At 39.8% G+C, this 21,034-nt stretch overlaps 1 protein-coding gene across 1 annotated transcript in view; it reads right to left on the bottom strand.

Moving 5' to 3' along the window:
• The window catches only part of ryr1b (ryanodine receptor 1b (skeletal)), a 187,908-nt gene that overhangs the window by 77,310 nt on the left and 89,564 nt on the right, over positions 1-21,034 (bottom strand). Inside the window, exons 44-63 of the mRNA XM_061972366.1 lie at positions 18,113-18,207; positions 17,918-18,053; positions 16,652-16,835; positions 16,482-16,593; positions 16,287-16,407; positions 16,056-16,225; positions 14,028-14,248; positions 13,872-13,962; positions 13,675-13,815; positions 13,435-13,598; positions 13,275-13,353; positions 10,726-10,815; positions 10,518-10,658; positions 10,382-10,459; positions 10,242-10,317; positions 10,061-10,184; positions 9,873-9,988; positions 6,573-6,640; positions 4,967-5,088; positions 3,161-3,210 (exon numbers count right to left, since the gene is read on the bottom strand). Of these exons, the coding sequence (XP_061828350.1) occupies positions 3,161-3,210; positions 4,967-5,088; positions 6,573-6,640; positions 9,873-9,988; positions 10,061-10,184; positions 10,242-10,317; positions 10,382-10,459; positions 10,518-10,658; positions 10,726-10,815; positions 13,275-13,353; positions 13,435-13,598; positions 13,675-13,815; positions 13,872-13,962; positions 14,028-14,248; positions 16,056-16,225; positions 16,287-16,407; positions 16,482-16,593; positions 16,652-16,835; positions 17,918-18,053; positions 18,113-18,207 (2,379 nt within the window). The remainder of the gene's footprint in view (positions 1-3,160; positions 3,211-4,966; positions 5,089-6,572; positions 6,641-9,872; positions 9,989-10,060; positions 10,185-10,241; positions 10,318-10,381; positions 10,460-10,517; positions 10,659-10,725; positions 10,816-13,274; positions 13,354-13,434; positions 13,599-13,674; positions 13,816-13,871; positions 13,963-14,027; positions 14,249-16,055; positions 16,226-16,286; positions 16,408-16,481; positions 16,594-16,651; positions 16,836-17,917; positions 18,054-18,112; positions 18,208-21,034) is intronic.

Below are 21,034 nucleotides of genomic sequence, written 5' to 3'. Positions count from 1 at the left end.
ACTTTTTTAATGCTTCTTGCTCTTTTACTACTCAGATATTTGATGTGATGTTTGCAGCACAGCGTGTGATCTAATAGCACACCCAAAAATATTTCAATTTCTCTGACATCAATTTCCAATTTTATATTTATTTGTACTTCCTGGTTTCAGAACAACATGAATTTGGTTAAGTATGGCAGTTAATTTGTGTATTTATTACAAAAGCTTTTTTTTGACAGAATTTATCTAAATTAATTTTGTGAACTGATTGTTGTTTTTTTACATCAAAAGTTCATCGAAAATTCAGTATAAAAATTCAGTGCAAAAAAATTTGGTGTAAAAAAATTCAGTGTAAAAGAGTTCAGAGTAAAAAAAATAAGTTTATAAAAATTAATTGTAAAAAAGTTCAGTGTATAACAATTTTAAAACACTGACTTTTTTTCAATGAAATTGTCAGCATAATTAAAATTCAAACGCAAAAAAATTCAGTTATATAAATTCAGCGTAAAAAAGAAAAACTTTCGTAAAATAGACACAAATTAACCTCTGTAGTTTTGATCAAGTTCAGCGAGAATTTATTTTTAATCAAACCAACATATTAATTGAATAATCTATTTTGTTATTACTTCCAAGAAGAAAAATATTTGCATTGTCAGCAAAAACCACCAACTTGTTATGTTAGTTTAACAAATAAACCTTAGGCTTAGGTCAGGCTGATTAGAACAAATACAGTTACATACAATATGTATTATGTTGAACTAAAATAAATCAACTAAATTAATAATAAATATGTTTCTTAACTAAACTGTCAACGATATTAAAGTGAAAATTAAAATACAGCTTCACAAATGTAGTCATATTTTTTGCACTTAAAAAATTTCTCTATGACATTAGCGCCAGACTTCTTCTGTGTGTTTGATATTGTCATTACTGCCACAAGTGGTGGAAAAGTGTATTACAACTGAGTACCGCTGTGACCTATGGGGACCACAGCTGAAAAACATGAAAATACAGCTTCACAAATGTTGTCATATTTTTTGCACTTAATTGTGCTATATGAATAAAGTGGATTTGAATTTGCTTTTTATGGACTATTCAAAGTTTGTTTGAGAACCCATCTTAAGTTCGTAAATCGAGGTCAAAAACACGTGTGTGGACGGCATTAGAATTGAAAACACTCCAAACATTGTAGCGTACTATCTTGTCTCTTGTCCCTGAACGCATCATTGCCAAACACGACACAACAAACCGGAGCGCTCACACCCACACGTCACATGACAGCCATGGAGCAAAGCACACGGTCTCATGTGCAAAAGCCAAAAGCAGTGAAGTTGTCACGTTGTGTAAATGGTAAATAAAAAGAGAATACAATGATTTGCAAATCCTTTTCAACGTATATTCAATTGAATAGACTGCAAAGACAAGATACTTAACGTTCACACTGGAAAACTTTGTTATTTTTTGCAAATATTAGCTCATTTGGAATTTGACGCCTGCAACATGTTTAAAAAAATATGGCACAAGTGGCAAAAAAGAGTGAGAAAGTTGAGGAATGCTCATCAAAGACTTATTTGGAACATCCCACAGGTGAACAGGCTAATTGGGAACAGGTGGGTGCCATGATTGGGTATAAAAGCAACTTCCATGAAATGCTCAGTCATTCACAAACAAGGATGGGGCGAGGGTCACCACTTTGTCAACAAATGCGTGTTTAAGAACAACATTTCTCAACCAGCTATTGCAAGGAATTTAGGGATTTCACCATCTACGGTCCATAATATCATCAAAAGGTTCAGAGAATCTGGAGAAATCATTGCACGTCAGCCGCAATGTCCTTGACCTTTGATCCCTGAGGTGGTACTGCATCAAAAACCAACACCAGTGTGTAAAGGATATCAATCGATCAATCAGTCAATGTTTACTTATATAGCCCAAAGTGCTGCACAAGCCACAACGACATCCTCGGCTCAGATCCCACATCAGGGCAAGAAAAAACTCAACCCAATGGGATGACAATGAGAAACCTTGGGGGGACCGCAGTGCAATGGACATCGAGTGGATCTAGCATAATATTGTGAGAGTCCGGTCCATATCACCACATAGGCTCAGGAACACTTCAGAAAACCACTGTCAGTAACTACAGTTGGTCGCTACATCTGTAAGTGCAAGTTAAAACTCTCCTATGCAAAGCAAAAGCCATTTATCAACAACACCCAGAAACGCCGCCGGCTTCACTGGGCCCGAGCTCATCTAAGATGGACTGATGCAAAGTGGAAAAGTGTTCTGTGGTCTGACGAGTCCACATTTCAAATTGTTTTTGGAAACTGTAGACGTCGTGTCCTCCGGACCAAAGAGGAAAAGAACCATCCAGACTGTTCTAGGTGCAAAGTGTAAAAGGCAGCATCTGTGATGGTATGGGGGTGTATTAGTGCTCAAGACATGGGTAACTTACACATCTGTGAAGGTACCATTAATGCTGAAAGGTACATACAGGTTTTGGAGCAATATATGTTGCCATTGAAGCAACGTCTTTTTCATGGACGCCCCTGGTTATTTCAGCAAGACAATGCCAAGCCACGTGTTACATCAACTTGGCTTCATAGTAAAAGAGTGCGGGTACTAGACTGGCCTGCCTGTAGTCCAGACCTGTCTCCCATTGAAAATATGTGGCACATTGTGAAGCCTAAAATAGCAGAAGGGAGACCCCCGGACTGTTGAACAACTTAAGCTGTACATCAAGCAAGAATGGGAAAGAATTCCACTTCAAAAATGTGTATCCTCAGTTCCCAAACGTTTACTGAGTTTTGTTAAAAGGAAAGGCCATGTAACACAGTGGTAAAAATGCCGTTGTGACAACTTTTTTGCAATGTGTTGCTGCCAATAAATTCTAAGTTAATGATTATTTGCAACAAAAAAAAAGAAGTTTCTCATTTGGAACGTTAAATATCTTGTCTTTGCAGTCTATTCAATTGAATATAAGTTGAAAATGATTTGCAAATCATTGTATTCTCTTTTTATTTACCATTTACACAATGTGACAACTTGACTGGTTTTGGGTTTTGTAAGTCAGGCTGGAAAAAAAAAGGTCACCCGTTTGTTAGCGGCAAACATGGCCGCCCGTGATTGTAAGAAGGAGAGGTGAAGTCAAGCGTGAAAGAGGAGGAGCGTGCAGGTTGCTTACCAAAAAGGGAAACTCTGTGTCTCACCAAAGCAGCCATCTTACAGAAGATGCTGACAGGGGAGAAAGTGAGGAGGAGAGGAAGAGGATGAGGAGGAGAACCAGGGAAGGAAGGATGTTTGAGGTGACATGACGGCAACGTTAGGAGGGAGAGGACAAATCCATCACACACTTTTTGACTCTCCAAGTGTATATTTCTCATTCTAGTCCAAATATCTGCACAAAATTCGTACAATCCCCTCAATTGTTCTGCTTGGATTGACATGACGTCACGTCCGGTCATGAAACATGCGTGGTGGTCAAGTTGGACGGGTAACCCACAGACGGGTAGACAGACTTCATGTTTAACGTCCTTATCATTAAAAGTACTAAACTTCATATAAAGTGTGTCGTTCTTAAATCCAATGTTTTCCTTTTTCTAGTATCGATAAAAATGAATCAAGTCCCTTTTAAAACGACCCTGGATGGATATCTATCTTCCGACACAGCCAAGATAGATATACTTGAAATTTAGGAATATAAATTGATCTATTGATGTATCAATCAATCGTTACACCCCTACAATGTATTATATATTTTGTACAACAGCATCTTTTGACTTTCTGCACAAAGACAAAAATAACCTTGCTAATCATAAAGGGGCTTAGGAAATGTGGAACACAAATTGAACTAGATGACGCAATTCCTTCAGCTCCAATGCTGAAGTTGAAGTGAAATGCTGACAGAAGGTAGTATAAATGTTGGAATAGTTTGAATGTTGGAATAGTTTGAATGTTGAAGAGTTCGAATTTCCAGGAAAACCGGAATTCAGTTTGAAACTTGGGAATGTGTTAGTTGGAAGAGTGGAATGTCTTGTTGGAATGGTTTGAATAGGTTCAAAAATGTGGGAATTGTGCAACTTGGAAAAATGTCCCATTCTTTTCAATGGGAACTTCCTGGAAATTTGGGAATTTGGGGAAAAGCGAGATTTGAAAAAAAATAATATTAGGAGCATGAGCTGAAATGGTTGGCGTTGGAATCGTTTAAATTGGTGAAGAAACGTTGAAGTAGTCACAGTTTTTAATTGAAAATTGTATTATGGAATTTTGGAAAAAGCAGGAAGTTTTTAGAAATTGCTAAAAAAAAACGCGAATGGTCTGAATGAGTTGAAATGGTTGGTGTTGGAATTTTTCAAATCGGTCTAAAAATGTTGAAGTATTAACATGTTGAACTGAGAAATGGTAGACGCAAAGTTAAATCATGGAATGCAACCTTACCCGAGCAAAAATGATGCAAGTTTATCACTCTACAAATCTATTTTTGATCAAGTATATAGTATATAAAGTATATTCCATTGCATAGTTGGATTTTTAGCTCCTATCTGCTCTCTGCAGGAAGATCTAAGCCTCTTGCGTACGCAGATAGTTTGCACGCTGCTTGCTGTACAACAGCAATCTTGGCTTGTTTGACCACCACTGCTTTCACTTTCGGAAAAAAAGTCACGTGACTGAATACAAGCAATACATCTTCCGAGGAAAAAATACTACTTTTGAGCTTCAGAAGTTTGTTATAGGGCACAAAACTTCACAATACTTGTAAGTGTAGCTAATAATACGTTTCAAAATCACTTTTAAGTTTCTAAAGCTGAAATGTATTTTCTTTTTTCAATAAATTTTACCATGGCAGATTTCTTTGCTCATTTCAAGCAAAAATAACTGTTTAACCCTATTTGGGAGGGCATGTCTTACTGTGATGTCATGTGAAACAAGTCCAACAGGAAGTAACATAAAGTTACCTTTGTGGAACAATAAGTGTGTTGCAGGATGGTACCTGGCGATCATTTCCTTCTCCTTGTTGGAAGAATGTCCTCCACTGCCCAGGACTTTAGCAGGAGTGGACAGGAAGTAGAGACAGTGGTTCTTGAAGTACTGGTTCACAAGCGGCAAGAGAATCTGGAAACATTCAAAATACAGGAAGATGAAAAACTGCACACTCTTTATTCTTTATAGTAAATATATTTCTACTCATTTTGCACAGAACTCCACAATGTTTCTGTCCACTCTTACTCTTTCATTTATTCTTCTTACTGTCAAATCTATCGACAAACTATGAACTGCAGTGTTTTCCCATTCATTGATTTATTTGTGTTGTGTATATGTATATATACATATATATATATATATATATATATACATATATATATATATATATATGTATATATATATATATACATACATATATATATATATATATATATACATATATATATATATATATACATACATATATATATATATATATATATATATATATATATATACATATATATATATATATATATATACATATATATATATATACATACATACATATACACACACACACAAAGATATTCATATATACATATATATATACATACATATATATATATACATATATATACATACATATATTCATACATACATATACATATATACATATATATATATATATATATATATACATACATACATACATACCTGTACATATATACATACGTACATACATATATGATGCAGTACCGCCTGAGGGGTCGAAGTTCATGGGCATTGCAGCTTACGTGCAGTGATTTCTCCAGATTCTCTGAACCTTTTGAGGATATTAAGGAGCGTAGAAGGTGAAATCCCTAAATTCCTTGCAATAGCTGGTTGAGAAATGTTGTTCTTAAACAATTTGCTCACGCATTTGTTGACAAAGTGGTGACCCTCGCCCCATCCTTGTTTGTGAATGACTGAGCATTTCATGGAATCTACTTTTATACCCAATCATGGCACCCACCTGTTCCCAATTTGCCTGTTCACCTGTGGGATGTTCCAAATAAGTGTTTGATGAGTATTCCTCAACTTTCTCAGTCTTTTTTGCCACTTGTGCCAGCTTTCTTGAAACATGTTGCAGGCATCAAATTCCAAATGAGCTCATATTTGCAAAGAACAACAAAGTTTTCCGGTTCGAACATGAAATATCTTGTCTTTGCAGTCCATTCAATTGAATATAAGTTGAAAAGGATTTGCAAATTATTGCATTCTGTTTTTATTTACCATTTACACAACGTGACAACTTCACTGCTTTTGGGGTTTGTATATATATATATATTTTGTACAGCACTTTGTGTTTGTTACTTGCCTGTGTATGTAAAGTGGCATATAAATAAAGTTGGATTTGACACATCAATCAGTGCGAGGAGTAAAAGTAGGCCCTTGTCTACGTGAACTGTCACGCAGCATCACTCGTGTGTGTTGCTAAAGTTTCCACATCCTGTAGAAACGTAGCAGCGCACAGTTCCACGTCAACTTCAAGTCTTGACGCAGCTCATATTTGCCGTGAAATAGGTGGTACGGCAGGTTTCTCTGCGTACGCAAGCTTGTTACATGAGGGTGTGGAATATGAAGTCTCCCACCTTGGCAAAGAATTTGATCTCCTGTTCGTGCGGTGATTTCTCCACTCGACCACTGCTGACCACGGCCTCTGTTGAAGATATCACGTCAGGAAAGATGACATCTTAAAGGGAAACTGCACTTTTTTTTTTTTGCCTATCATTCACAATCTTTATGTGAAATAACCAGGGATGTCCGATAAATGCTTTAAAATGTAATATCGGAAATTATCGGTATCGGTTTCGTTATTATCGGTATCGGTTTTTAAAAGTAAAATGTATGACGTTTTTAAACGCCGCTGTGTACACGGACATAGGGAGAGGTACAGAGAGACAATAAACCTTAAAGGCACTTCCTTTAGGTGCGTGCCATCCCAGTCACATAATATCTACCGGCTTTACTCATTACGAATTGATGCAAGACATACTTGTTCAACAGCCATACAGGTCACAATGAGGGTGGCCGTATAAACAACTTTAACACTGTTACAAATATATGCACCACACTGCGAACCCACACCAAACAAGAATGACAAACACATTTCGGGAGAACATCCGCACCGTAACAACATAAACACAACAGAAAAAATACCCAGAACCCCTTGCAGCACTAACGCTTCCGGGACGCTACAATATACACCCCCCGCTACCCCCTACCCCCCTTAACCTCAACCCCGCCCACCTCAACCTCCTCATAGTCTCTCTCAGGGAGAGCATGTCCCAAATTCCAAGCTGCTGTTTGGATAGATAGATAGATAGTACTTTATTGATTCCTTCAGGAGATTTCCCTCAGGAAAATTAAAATTCCAGCAGCAGTGTACAGAATTGAGATCGAATTTAAAAAGTAAAAAGTAAATAATGGGGGTATAAATGGAAACAGACTAGAAAAATATTACAATAAGAATAAAAATAAAAAGCAACAAAGAGAATAAAAATATAACAGTAAAATAAGAATATAACAAGAGAAACTAGGCAGGAGTGACCATGTTATGAAAAAGTATTTAACTGTTATTGTTTTGAGGCATATTAAAAAAAATAATGCACTTTGTGACTTCAATAATAAATATGGCAGTGCCATGTTGGCATTTTTTTCCATAACTTGAGTTGATTTATTTTGGAAAACCTTGTTACATTGTTTAATGCATCCAGCGGGGCATCACAACAAAATTGGGCATAATAATGTGTTTATTCCACGATTGTATATATCGGTATCGCTTGATATCGGAATCGGTAATTAAGAGTTGGACAATATCGGAATATCGGATATCGGTAAAAAAGCCATTATCGGACATCTCTAGAATTAACACATATTTGTCTTTTTTTATGCATTCTAACTCATAAATAAACACTAGCAAAAGTCAGCTAACAGTAGAGGCAACAGGAGTACACTATTATACTAAGTCCTCTAAAAACATCCAACAATACTCCATTTACATGTCGTGACCTGAATATTATTGCAGAGGAACTACTTTTAGCGGCCCTCATTAAAGAGAGCTAACTAGCTAATGCTGCTACTGACAAATTGAGCTGCTGCATCGCCTCTGAGTTGGTGAAAGTTATTTCTACACATGTTACCAGTTTAATTTTGCCTCAATTTTCACTTTAAGCCTGAGTTAAGAATGCATGAAGAATGCACTACCGACCGGATAAGACTAGGGTTGTCCTGCACCGGTACCAAAATGTATTTCGATACTTTTCTAAATAAAGGGGACCACAAAAAATGGCATTATTTTAACAAAAAATCTTAGGGTACATTAAACATATGTTTATTATTGCAAGTTTTTTTCTTGAATAAAATAGTGAAAATACTAGACAACTTGTCTTTTAGTAGTAAGTAAACAAACAAAGGCTCCTAATCAGTCTGCTGACGTATGCAGTAACATATTGTGTCATTTATACACCTATTATTTTGTACACATTATGAGGGACTAACTGTAAACATTTATTATTAATCTACTTGTTCATTTCCCGTTAGTATTTGCTTACTTCCTGGTTCAACATGTTCTATCTACACTTATGTTAAAATGTCATAATCACTCATTCTTCTCTTGTTTGATACTTTACATTAGTTTTGGATGACATCACACATTTAGGTATCGATCCGATACCAAGTAGTTACAGGATCATACATTGGTCATATTCTAAGTCCTCATGTGTCCAGGGACGTATTTACTGACTTTATAAACATAATATGAATGAAAGATTTTTTGATGCTAAAAAATATCGATGTAATCATAGTAGTATCGACTAGATATGCTCCTGTTCTTGGTATCATTACAGTGGATGTCAGGTGTAGATCCACCCATGCCATTTGTTTACATTCAGTAGTGCTAGCTTGTTGCAAGCAGTGAGCTATTGTATCCTCGTATGGTGTGTAGTGAAGCATGTTTAGCTATTCCTCTTCCTCCAGTGATAATGTTACTTGTAAGAAACTCCCTTTATTTGTCGCCATGGAGGTGAGGATTAGTGATTTAGAAGTAGCTAAAACACTGCAGACTGCAGATGGACGTTAGCCGCTAGCGAGCTAGCGATGTCTAAAAGCAGTTATTCCCGAGGGCGTTTCAGTGTTATAACTTCACCTTTATCTTTACTTTTTAGGCCAAAATGCGTCCGTTCTCCCTTTTCTGTCTCCACTCTGCATCTGCTTGTAAGTACTCCGTGTGTGTGCACTGCATAAATGTTACTACATTACATATATACTTACATCATGTATATATTACATGTTATTATGAATGTTACTACATTACATATATACTTACATCATGTATATATTACATGTTATTATGAATGTTACTACATTACATATATACTTACATCATGTATATATTACATGTTATTATGAATGTTACTACATTACATATATACTTACATCATGTATATATTACATGTTATTATGAATGTTACTACATTACATATATACTTACATCATGTATATATTACATGTTATTATGAATGTTACTACATTACATGTATACTTACATCATGTATATATTACATGTTATTATGAATGTTACTACATTACATATATACTTACATCATGTATATATTACATGTTATTATGAATGTTACTACATCATATAGTCCTTAGAGTGTATATAAAATACGTAAATATTACATGTTATTATGAATGTTACCACATTACTTGTATATAAAACTGAGGTTTTTGAAGCACTTTAGAGGCGAAATGGAGCGACTCTCGTTAGCTGACTTTTGCTAGTGTTTATCTACGAGTTAGAATGCATAGTAATAGAAAAAACTGTGCGTAAAGATTGTGAATGATTAAATAAAACGCACTGAATCAAGACTGGCGTCTCCCCAACCCACCGAGATGAGCAATGAACTCCTGGGCGATGTCCATCCACTTGAGGAGCTTCTGGAGGAAGCCGTAAGCAAAGCGCTTCTCAATGGAGGAGATGTCCTGCTCCATGTCCTTCATGCCTCTGAGCACGCAGAGAGAGACAAGGCAGTGAGAACTGGACAACCTGGACTTTGGACTAAAACAACTGTCTGACCTGGTCACGGCGTATCCGTTGAGCTGGAGGAACTTGAGGAGGTCCTGAGCTTTTTCTCGGTCCCTGGCCTTCTCCTTAGCAGTCAGCGTGTCGTAAGGAACGAGCAAAGGATGGGTGCCGCCGCCTGAAACCACACTTGAGGTTTTCAAAAGGTCATTGCTCGACAGACGGACTCTCTCACCTTTTGACTGAAGCTCCAACTTCTTCTTGCGGCCCCAAGTGTTGTGGTAGTTCTCGGCCAGCTGCTCGGCCATGGACTGCACAAAAGGAAGCAGGCGGTGAAGCTCGGGAGGACTCCGAGGTGAGGTGTGTGAGACCCACCTGCAGCTCTCTGGACAGAGCCATCCCTGTGATGTCTATGGGCTGGGGGCTGTAACCATGGCTGGGGTCGTAGGTGGCCTGCACGCAGACATCCTGACATGGAGAACTGGCCAGCATGCTGCCATGAAGGACATACCTGGGCAGTCTGGGAGATCTTGCGTGTGGCCGCCTTCTTCTCCACCTCTCCCTCACCATCACGGGCTTTCTCCAAGGTCCACTCCCAAGCCAGCATGGCTTTGATGGACTCTTTTATGGGCCAACGGTAGATCTCCTTGTCCTGAGAAGCACAGCCACCAGGGAAGACGTTGGCCAAATGAAGGAGAAGTGAAGACAGCAGGTGTTACCTTCTCAGAGAAGGTTTTGTACGGCCGCAGCATGGGGTGAGTCTTGCCGTTCTCGTCCAGCACCTCTCCATAGGTCCAGTTGTTCTGGATCTGTCAACACACTCATGTCAGCAATGTTGGCCTTCCCATCCCATAATGCTCCCCACAAACAACTAACACATTTTTATAAGCATATTTTACAGCACGTGTCAAACTCAAGGCCGGGGGCCAGATTTGGGCCGCCATGTAATGTGGCCCGCCTTATCTTTTCCATTGGCCCGCCTTGTCATTTAATGTGGCCCGCCTTGTCATTTAATGTTGCCCGCCATGTCATTTAATGTTGCCCGCCATATAATTTAATGTGGCCCGCCATATCATTTACTGTGGCCCTCCATATCATTTACTGTGGCCCGCCATGTCATTTAATGTTGCCCTCAATATCATTTACTGTGGCCCACCTTGTCATTTCCAGTGGCCCGCCTAGTCATTTTCAGTGGCCCGCCTTGTCATTTAATGTTGCCCGCCATATAATTTACTGTGGCCCGCCATATAATTTACCGTGGCCCGCCATATCATTTACTGTGGCCCGCCATGATGTCATTTACTGTGGCCCGCCATGTCATTTAATGTTGCCCCCCATATAATTTACTGTGGCCCGCCATATCATTTAATGTTGCCCACCATGTCATTTACCGTGGCCCGCCTCGTCATTTTATTGTGGCCCGCCTCGTCATTTAATGTGGCCCGCCTCGTCATTTAACGTGGCCCACCTTGTCATCTCCATTGGCCCGCCTTGTCATGTCCAGTGGCCTGCCATATCATTTACTGTGGCCTGCCATATCATTTACTGTGGCCCGCCATATCATTTACTGTGGCCCGCCATATCATTTAAGTTGCCCGCCTTGTCATTTCCTGTGGCCTGCCAGGTCATTTAAAGGGGCCCGCTACATTATTTTATGTTGTCCACCACAAATTTTATCCTGCCCACCACTTCATTTTATCTGGAACACCACAAATTTTATGTGGCCCGCCACATCTTTTTATAGGTTCCGCTATGTCATTTTGTCTGGTCCGCCACATTATTTTATGTTGCCTGTCACATTATTTAATGTTGTCCGCCACAAATTGTTTAAAATGTTCTCCTTATTTATTACATTATTATTATTTTATTTTATTTTTTTACATTTCCACCCACTGTGATTGCGACTGAAATGTAAGACTGGGAGGGTGCGGAACGTTTTTTTTTTGTCTTTATTACATTTTTTTATTTATTTTAATATAGTTTTTTTTCTTCTTATTACATTATCATTATTATTATTATTTTTTTTTTACATTTCCACCCACTGTGATTGCGACTTAAATGTAAGACTGGGAGGGGGCGGAATTTATTTTTTTTTGTCTTTATTACATGTTTAAATTTTTTTTTATATAGTTTTTATTTATTTTTATTTCCACCCACTGTGATTGTGACTGAAACGTAGGACCGGGAGGGGGCGGAAAGGTTTTTTTTTTCCTTTTTTTTTTTTTTTTCCCTCTTTATTAAATGCATATATATATATATATATATATATATATATATATATATATATATATATATATATATATATTTGTATTTTTGTTGTTGGTTTTTTTGTTTCCTTTATTACATTATCATTATTTTGTTTATTTCCACCCACCTTGATTGTGACTGAAATGTAGGACTGGCAGGGTGCGGAAAGGTTTTTGTTTTTGTTTTTTTTGTCTTTATTGCATGTCTTTCTTTTTTTTGTCTTTATTACATTATCATTTTATTTTTTTTCCACCCACTGTGATTGTGACCGAAATGTAGGACCGGGAGGGGGCGGAAAGAGTATCTTATTCATTTTTTCCTCTTTTTGGATATTTTTATTTATTTATTTTAATATTGTTTTTTTTGTTTTTCCTTTATTACCTTATCACTATTAATGTAATTTTTTTTTTTTCTCCACCCATTGTGATTGTGACTGAAATGTAGGACCGGGAGAAGGCAGAAAGGGTATTTTTTTGTTTTTGTTTTTTCTCTCTTTATTACCTTTTTAAAAAATATATATAATATTATTTTTAGGTTTTTTTACATTATCATTATTATTGTTTTTGTTTTTTTTCCCACCCAATTTTTTTACATTTCTTTCCCAGTATGACATTATTATTATTATTATCTTTTTTAATTTCCACCCACTGTGATTGTGACTGAAATGTAGGACCGGGAGGGGGCAGAAAGGGTTTTTTTTTGTTAGTTTTTTCCTCCTCTTTATTACATTTCTTTTTTTACATTGTTTTTTTTTTCTTTATTACATTATCCATCCAGCCATCCATCCATTTTCTACCGCTTATTCCTATTATTTTTATTTTTTTTATTTCCTTTTTTTTTTAAATAAACTTTTTACTTTTTTTGAGGGTGGGGGGAAGTGTCTGTTTCTCAGCACTTGATCTATCAAATGAATAGATACATATTAAAATGAAATATGGGACATGTTTGGGGAGATTTTCACAAGGTGGGGGACTAGTCAGAAAATGTGACGGCACAAAGAAAAGGAAGGACAGGCACTGACCTTCTCAAAGGCCCACTTGTCGTGCGTGTGCTCTGCATATTTGTTGATGAAGATGTCCAACCTCTCAGGGATTATGGTGCTGAGGACCAAGGACATGAACATGAACATGAACATGAACATGAACCCAGCAGGACAAAAGACTATCACACAAAAAGCTCACTTTGTGGTCTCCACCGGTTTGGGATCAAAGTTGCCCTCAGCGTCCACCGACGCCTTCTTCTCCGTGTGCGAGGAGTAGGTGGCGTCCACATAGTCGGGCGGGATGGCGCCTGCTATGGCGCACAGGCACGGCATGGCGATCTTGAAGAGTTCCGCCTCGAATTTCTAGAGTTGAAGAAGACGGGGGAGGTCAGCGAAGATGATAGTAGGCAGGCAGCGGGTGAGGAAGGTCGGCCACCACCTTGTGCGCCAAAGACTCAAAGATTCCCCAGAAGAGTTTCCGAGAAAGATGGAGCTCCTCCTCCGAGGTGACGCCAAAGTTGGCCCAGCCGTTGGGCAGGCAGTAGTACTTCCAGCAGCGCTCGTAGTGGTTGGTCAGCAGCTGAGGAACAACAATTTACTTCCTGTCAACCAAGCGTGTCAAAAGTGCGGCCACACCTTGAGGGGCATCTTGGCATATTCGTTGAGGATGGGCACGTCGAACACCAGCCTTCTGAGCAGGTGCTGCAGCATGGAGGGGCGCAGGTACCTGCGGGCGACACGGCGTGAGCGAGAGGTGTCACGTGCGAGAACACGGGCGGGGCCGACACTGACTTGCAGAGCGACATGAGGCACTCCTCGATGACGTCCCGCTGGGCCTTGGTGAGGGCCCGGCCCCGGGACAGGCGGTAGATGGTGTGCAGCATGGAGTCGATCATGATGGCGCGGTGGTCGGTGCCGGCGAACAAGGGGGCGCACTTGGTGAGCAGAGGCAGCACCGCCGAGCACAGGTAGCGGTTGAGTGCAAGCGCCATTTCAGTGGTGCTGAACGCCACCTGGACGCAGAGAGTGTGTCAGCCATTATTATGTGGTGTGCCCATCAAGGACTTGGAAGGACAAGTATAAAGTGGTTTTCACCTGGCAGTCATGGCTGCCTCACACTGACTCTGGTCCACAACATCATTTAATGTGGTCCGCCACATCATTTAACTGGTCCGCCACATCATTTAACTGGTCCACCACATCATTTAACTGGTCCACCACATCATTTAATGTGGTCCACCACATAATTTAACTGGTCCACCACATCATTTAATGTGGTCCACCACATAATTTAACTGGTCCACCACATCATTTAATGTGGTCCACCACATCATTTAACTGGTCCACCACATCATTTAATATGGTCCACCACATCATTTAACTGCTCCACCATGTCATTTAATGTCGTCCACCACATCATTTAATGTGGTCCACCATATCATTTAACTGGTCCTCCACGTCATTTAACTGGTCCACCACATCATTTAATGTGGTCCGCAACATAATTTAATGCGGTCCACCACATAATTTAACGCGGTCCACCACATAATTTAACGTGGTCCACTACATCATTTAACTGGTCCACCACATCATTTAATATGGTCCACCACATCATTTAATGTGGTCCGCCACATCATTTAATGTGGTCCGCCACATCATTTAACTGGTCCACCACATCATTTAACTGGTCCACCACATCATTTAATGTGGTCCGCAACATAATTTAATGCGGTCCACCACATAATTTAACGCGGTCCACCACATAATTTAACGCGGTCCACCACATAATTTAATGCGGTCCACCACATCATTTAATGTGGTCCACTACATCATTTAACTGGTCCACCACATCATTTAATATGGTCCACCACATCATTTAACTGGTCCACCATATCATTTAACTGGTCCACCATGTCATTTAACGTGGTCCACCATATCATTTAACTGGTCCTCCACATCATTTAACTGGTCCGCCACATCATTTAATGTGGTCCGCAACATAATTTAATGCGGTCCACCACATAATTTAATGTGGTCCACCACATCATTTAACTGGTCCACCACATCATTTAATGTGGTCCACCACATCATTTAATATGGTCCACCACATCATTTAATATGGTCCACCACATCATTTAACTGGTCCACCATGTCATTTAATGTGGTCCACCACATCATTTAATGTGGTCCACCACATCATTTAACTGGTCCTCCACATCATTTAACTGGTCCGCAACATAATTTAATGTGGTTCGCAACATAATTTACATCATTTAACTGGTCCGCAACATAATTTAATGTGGTTCGCAACATAATTTAATGCGGTCCACCACATCATTTAATGCGGTCCACTACATCATTTAACTGGTCCACCACATCATTTAATATGATCCACCACATCATTTAACTGGTCCACCACATCATTTAATATGGTCCACCACATCATTTAACTGGTCCACCATGTCATTTAATGTGGTCCACCACATCATTTAATGTGGTCCACCATATAATTTAACTGGTCCTCCACATCATTTAACTGGTCCGCCACATCATTTAATGTGGTCCGCAACATAATTTAATGCGGTCCACCACATCATTTAATGTGGTCCACCACATCCACATCATTTAATGTGGTCCACCACATCATTTAATGCGGTCCACCACATAATTTAATGTGGTCCATAACATAATTTAATGCAGTCCACCACATAATTTAATGTGGTCCACAACATAATTTAATGTGGTCCACCACATCATTTAAAGTGGCCCTCTGAGCATAGTTGCCATGTGGCCCTCAATAACAACCTGGCTTCAACTCACAGTGTCCAGAGAAGCTGCAGCTCTCATGTCGGGCAGAAAGCCGACCTCCAGCACGTGCAGCAGGAAGTCCTGGTTCTCGATGCCGTACACGCGGTCCAGGAAGAGCACCATGGAGGCCTTGTGGTCGGGAACAAAGCTGGCGGACATCTTGGGCTCCACAATCTGTCCGTCTGCGACATGGAGAGGACACGTCAAACACGTCTTTGGCCACGTCCAGACTCTGCACATCACCTTTTCCGTGGGCGGGGATCTGCACGGGCAGGCTGATGACCCCCACCAGGTCCTCGATGGGCACCAGAGATCTCAGGATGGCTCGGATCCTCAGAGCTTCTCCCTTCCCCGCTTGGATCAGCTGGTGGACGTGAAGGTTTGAGATTGGACTTTCTGCACCCCGCAGGCGTGAGAGGAGGCGTGGGCGACACTCACGTGCATCTCAGGTGCACAGCGGCCCAGCAGGTCGATGAGGGCCGAGTAGAAGGACATGATGGCGTTCCCCAGGTGCACTCGGTTCTCCTCCTGCTGCTCCTCGCCACCAAACCTGGCAAGGATCCACATGTGAGTAAGAAAAGAGGCGCAGCCTGGAGTGTGACACCCACATGAAGCGTCTATCCTTCTTGACGGTGGGTCCGTCCCTGGCCGGGTCCTCTGAGATTTTGATGGCTTCCTCCATGGCGGCCAGCAGACCGTTGCCGCCCTCTCCTCGGAGCGCCGGGCCAAAGCACTCGGGCCGGCGGATGAGAAGACGGACCACAACGTTGGCGTTCTCTTCCACGCTCTCTCCTGCGTGGAGCAGACTGCGAGTCACTAACTATTACGTGTGTGTTCTTGTATTTCTACCATTTTTGAGACATCAACAAGGAAAAGTATCTTCCATATGAGGAGGTGTGAACAAGTGATGACATAAATCATGGTCCCAATAACATTGCATCTAATAGACAATGTCTCATTTGCACCCCTGCTGGTGACATCTATCAAAATGAGGGTGGTCCCAAAAAGGAGGGATTTTTCAAATTGACTGTGTGTCGCTTTTAAAAGTGCCCCCCCTCTGGCCAACATATGAAATAACAAGTGTGTGTAAGAAATTGAAATGCGCCCCCTTTGGCTAAAAATAATTAAAATAAATATGTATATAGAGACATACTGTAATAACTTAAAGTAAATAATGAAAATTCAAAACCAATTACAAACAAAAAATTCCCCCCAAAATAAATGAACTAAAAGCAGTCTTTTTCTCACAATGTGTCGACTTTTTTTCTAATAAAATTGGGAACAATTTCTCAGTAAAGTAAAATGATTACTTTTTTATGTAAAATTATTACTTTTTAATGCAAAATGGTTACATTTGTCATATCAAATTCTGACTTTGATCACAATATCGCCAAGTTTTCTGATAAAATTGTGACTTTTGTCGTGTAAAATTACGACTATCAATAAAATTGCCAAAATGTTAAGCTTTGCTTGCAAAATTGCGACTGTTGAGTAAAATTCCAACTTTTTATCATAACATTGCACACATGTTCAGTCTTCCTTGTAAAATGTTGACTTGCATTGAGTAAAATTACAACTTTTGTTATAAAAATGCCAGAATTCTGAGTTCTTCTTGTGAAATTGTGACCTTTTTCTTGTGAAATTCCAACTCATTTTTCACAACAAGCATTTTTATATTTGCACAGTATGTATATATTACTAATGTTGTAAATACACATCTTTATATATCTAGAAAGGGTGGTCCTAAAGAGGTAGGCATTATTCAGAGGTCTCAAGAAGGTAACAAATATAAGAAATGTGTGTGTGTGTGTGTGTGTGTGTGTGTGTGTGTGTGTGTGTGTGTGTGTGTGTGTGTGTGTGTGTGTGTGTGTTACCGTTCACAAAGACAGCGAAGCGCAGGAAATCCAGATATCTCTCGCCCCCGCAGGGGTTCCAGCCGATGTCTGGGTAGCCCTTGGACATCAGCATGGGACACATCTGCAGCCCGCAGCCCGCCAGGTAGGTCACCACCTGCGTGCATCACAACGCTTGACCTATCTCTCCTTTTTTGTTCTCATCTCGTCACAAACCATTTCCAAATCCTGCTCCTGCAGTGCCAACGCCAGCTCGTTGTTGTCGATGCAAGATGCCGCTGCCACGTCCAGAGGGGTGGAGCCACGCATGCCTGCACGGAGAGGAAGAATGGTACCATTATTGCTGACCCATAGCCACACCTGTTGTGTAGGGATGGGTTGCGAATCCGATTCACGTAAAACCCCACGTTGCTGCTCCAGCAGCACCGAGAGCCGACTCCACCAAACTACCTCGAGGTGATGTTGCAATTTTCAAGGCCAACAAAGCAACTGACTCAAAAACGCTGCGACGTGAGTAAAGTGAGGCGCTAGCTTGATGCTAATACACACCGACATTGCTTTGGACATGCTACTGATTAGCATTAGCAATTTTACATGGCGATATCAACACCTTCAAATGTGTTGAAAACTACAACAAAGATGCACGTTACAAGCTAACAGCTGGTGCTTGCAGTATTAACACTTTTTAGGGCACAACAAAAGACTAGGTTTAGCAACTGAACTGACTTTAGCGACAGACCACAAACCTTACACTGCTGTCATCTAACGTCTTGGACCTGCAACTGCAACCTAATGTCATACTTATTTTCAAATGTTGCAACAAACATTTTTAATTTTTTTATCAAAAACAATTCATATTTATTAACACACACAAAGGTACTGAAAATTGGTACTGTTAAGTACCGGTATCAATTTCCAGGTACCGAGAATTGGTACCGTATCGGTTCAAACAGTACACATCTGTCATGATCCGTGGTCCGGATCATGTTTGGTGTTTTCTGTTTGTTTTGGACTCCCTTAGTTCCTGTTTGTGCACCTCCTGAGTTTGTTTAGTCACCATGGTTACGTATTATTTTCACCTGCCTCTGTTGTTCGGGAAGCTCACCTGTTTCCAATCAGAGACAATATTTAAGCCTGCATTTGCCGGTCACTCGTCCTGGCTTCTTTGTTTGCTTTCCGCTACTGTCACGTAAGATTTGTTAGTTCATGATTCCAGTGCTAAGTTTTGCTTGTCTCCTAGCCTATGCTAAGCGTTAGCTTCGAGTGTGATTGGCACGTATTTCCTTCGACTTGTTTTCTGTTTTTTGGTGCTTCTTTGAGTGTTCAAAGAATAAAGCATGTTCCTACCTGCAAGTCCTGTCCGGAGTCGTCCGTTTGCATCCCGGGAAAACGAACCGCGCAGTAAGCCGCAACCATCCGTGACAACATCTTTACACTTGTACAACCTAATCTAATATTTAATGAGTGGTGCACAATAAATATCGGACGGATAATTATTGAGCCGATATGAGGAATTATTTGATGTTAAAAATAAATAGCTTTGATTAAAAAAAAAAATCTGGAGGGGGATGAGATTCCTCGCACTGTGCTGTAGGTGAGTTAGGGTGAACAAATCAAGCGCTCCTTTCCCCCAACGTGCCTGTCGTAAACGTCCCCTGAGCTCATTGTTAACAAACACGGCGTTGATAGCATGGGACGTCTTCACTGTTTTAGAGGGAGACATTCTGCAAACGTTCCGTGAGGAGGGAAAGAAAACATCAAGATTTAGCTCATCAAACCTTATCAGTCACCCGAAACACCAGCATGGTTACATTGGTGTTTTGAAAGCCTACTAAGACGCCTGCTGCTAAACAGGCTGTGGAAAAGCCCGCCACACAGAAAGGTGTGCACAAACTACCCTTAAGCCTACTTTTAAAAAATATACCGAAATATAATAATTTTTACTGTACATACGTATATACAGTATATACACATACATATTTATATATATGTGTATATATATATATATATATATACATATATATATATATATATATATATATATATATATATATATATATATATATATATATATATATATATATATATATATATATATATACACACACACACACACACACACACATATATATACATACATATATACACATATATACATATACATACATACACATACATATATATATATATATACATATACAGTCATGGTCAAAAGTTTACATACACTTGTAAAGATCATCATGTCATGGCTGTCTTGAGTTTCCAATAATTTCTACAACTCTTATTTTTTTGTGATAGAGTGATTGGAGCACATACTTGTTGGTCACAAAAAACATTCATGAAGTTTGCTTCTTTTATGAATTTATTATGGGTCTACTGAAAATGTGAGCAAATGTGCTGGGTCAAAAGTATACATACAGCAACATACATTTTGGTGATGTAGAAAAGTTACAATCAAATCAAATGAGCTTCATGGCCTCTAAACTTCATGTGAGTGATTATGATTGACGACACCTGTTGACTTCTCTGAGTCCATTTAAATATGTGATGCAGTCATTAGACTCGCTTACAAACGCCACAATGGGAAACTCAAAGGAACTCAGCACAGATCTGAAAAAAACGAATCATTGACTTGGACAAGTCAGGAAAGTCACTTGGAGCCATTTCAAAGCAGATTAAGGTCCCAAGAGCAACTGTGCAGACAATTGTTCTTAAGTATAAAGTGCATGGCACAGTTTTGTCACTGCCACGATCAGGAAGAAAATGCAAGCTATCACCTGCTGCTGAGAGAAAATTGGTCAGGATGATCAAGAGTCAACCGAGAACCACCAACAAGCAGGTCTGCAATGAATTGGAAGCTGCTGGAACACAAGTGTCAGTGTCCACAGTCAAGTGTGTTTTGCATGGCCATGGACTGAGAGGTTATCATGCAAGAAGGAAGCCCTTGCTCTAGAAGCCACACCTTCAGGCTCGTCTAAACTTTGCTGCTGATCACATGGACAAAGATAAGACCTTCTGGAGGAAAGTTCTGTGGTCAGATGAAACAAAAATTGAGCTATTCGACCACAATACCCAGCAATATGTTTGGAGGAGAAAAGGTGAGGCCTTTAATCCCAGGAACACCAAGCCTACCGTCTA

This window comes from Nerophis lumbriciformis, linkage group LG17 (genome assembly GCF_033978685.3).
Source record: "Nerophis lumbriciformis linkage group LG17, RoL_Nlum_v2.1, whole genome shotgun sequence".
NCBI lineage: Eukaryota > Metazoa > Chordata > Actinopteri > Syngnathiformes > Syngnathidae > Nerophis > Nerophis lumbriciformis.
This window is presented reverse-complemented; position numbering and strand designations above follow the sequence as displayed.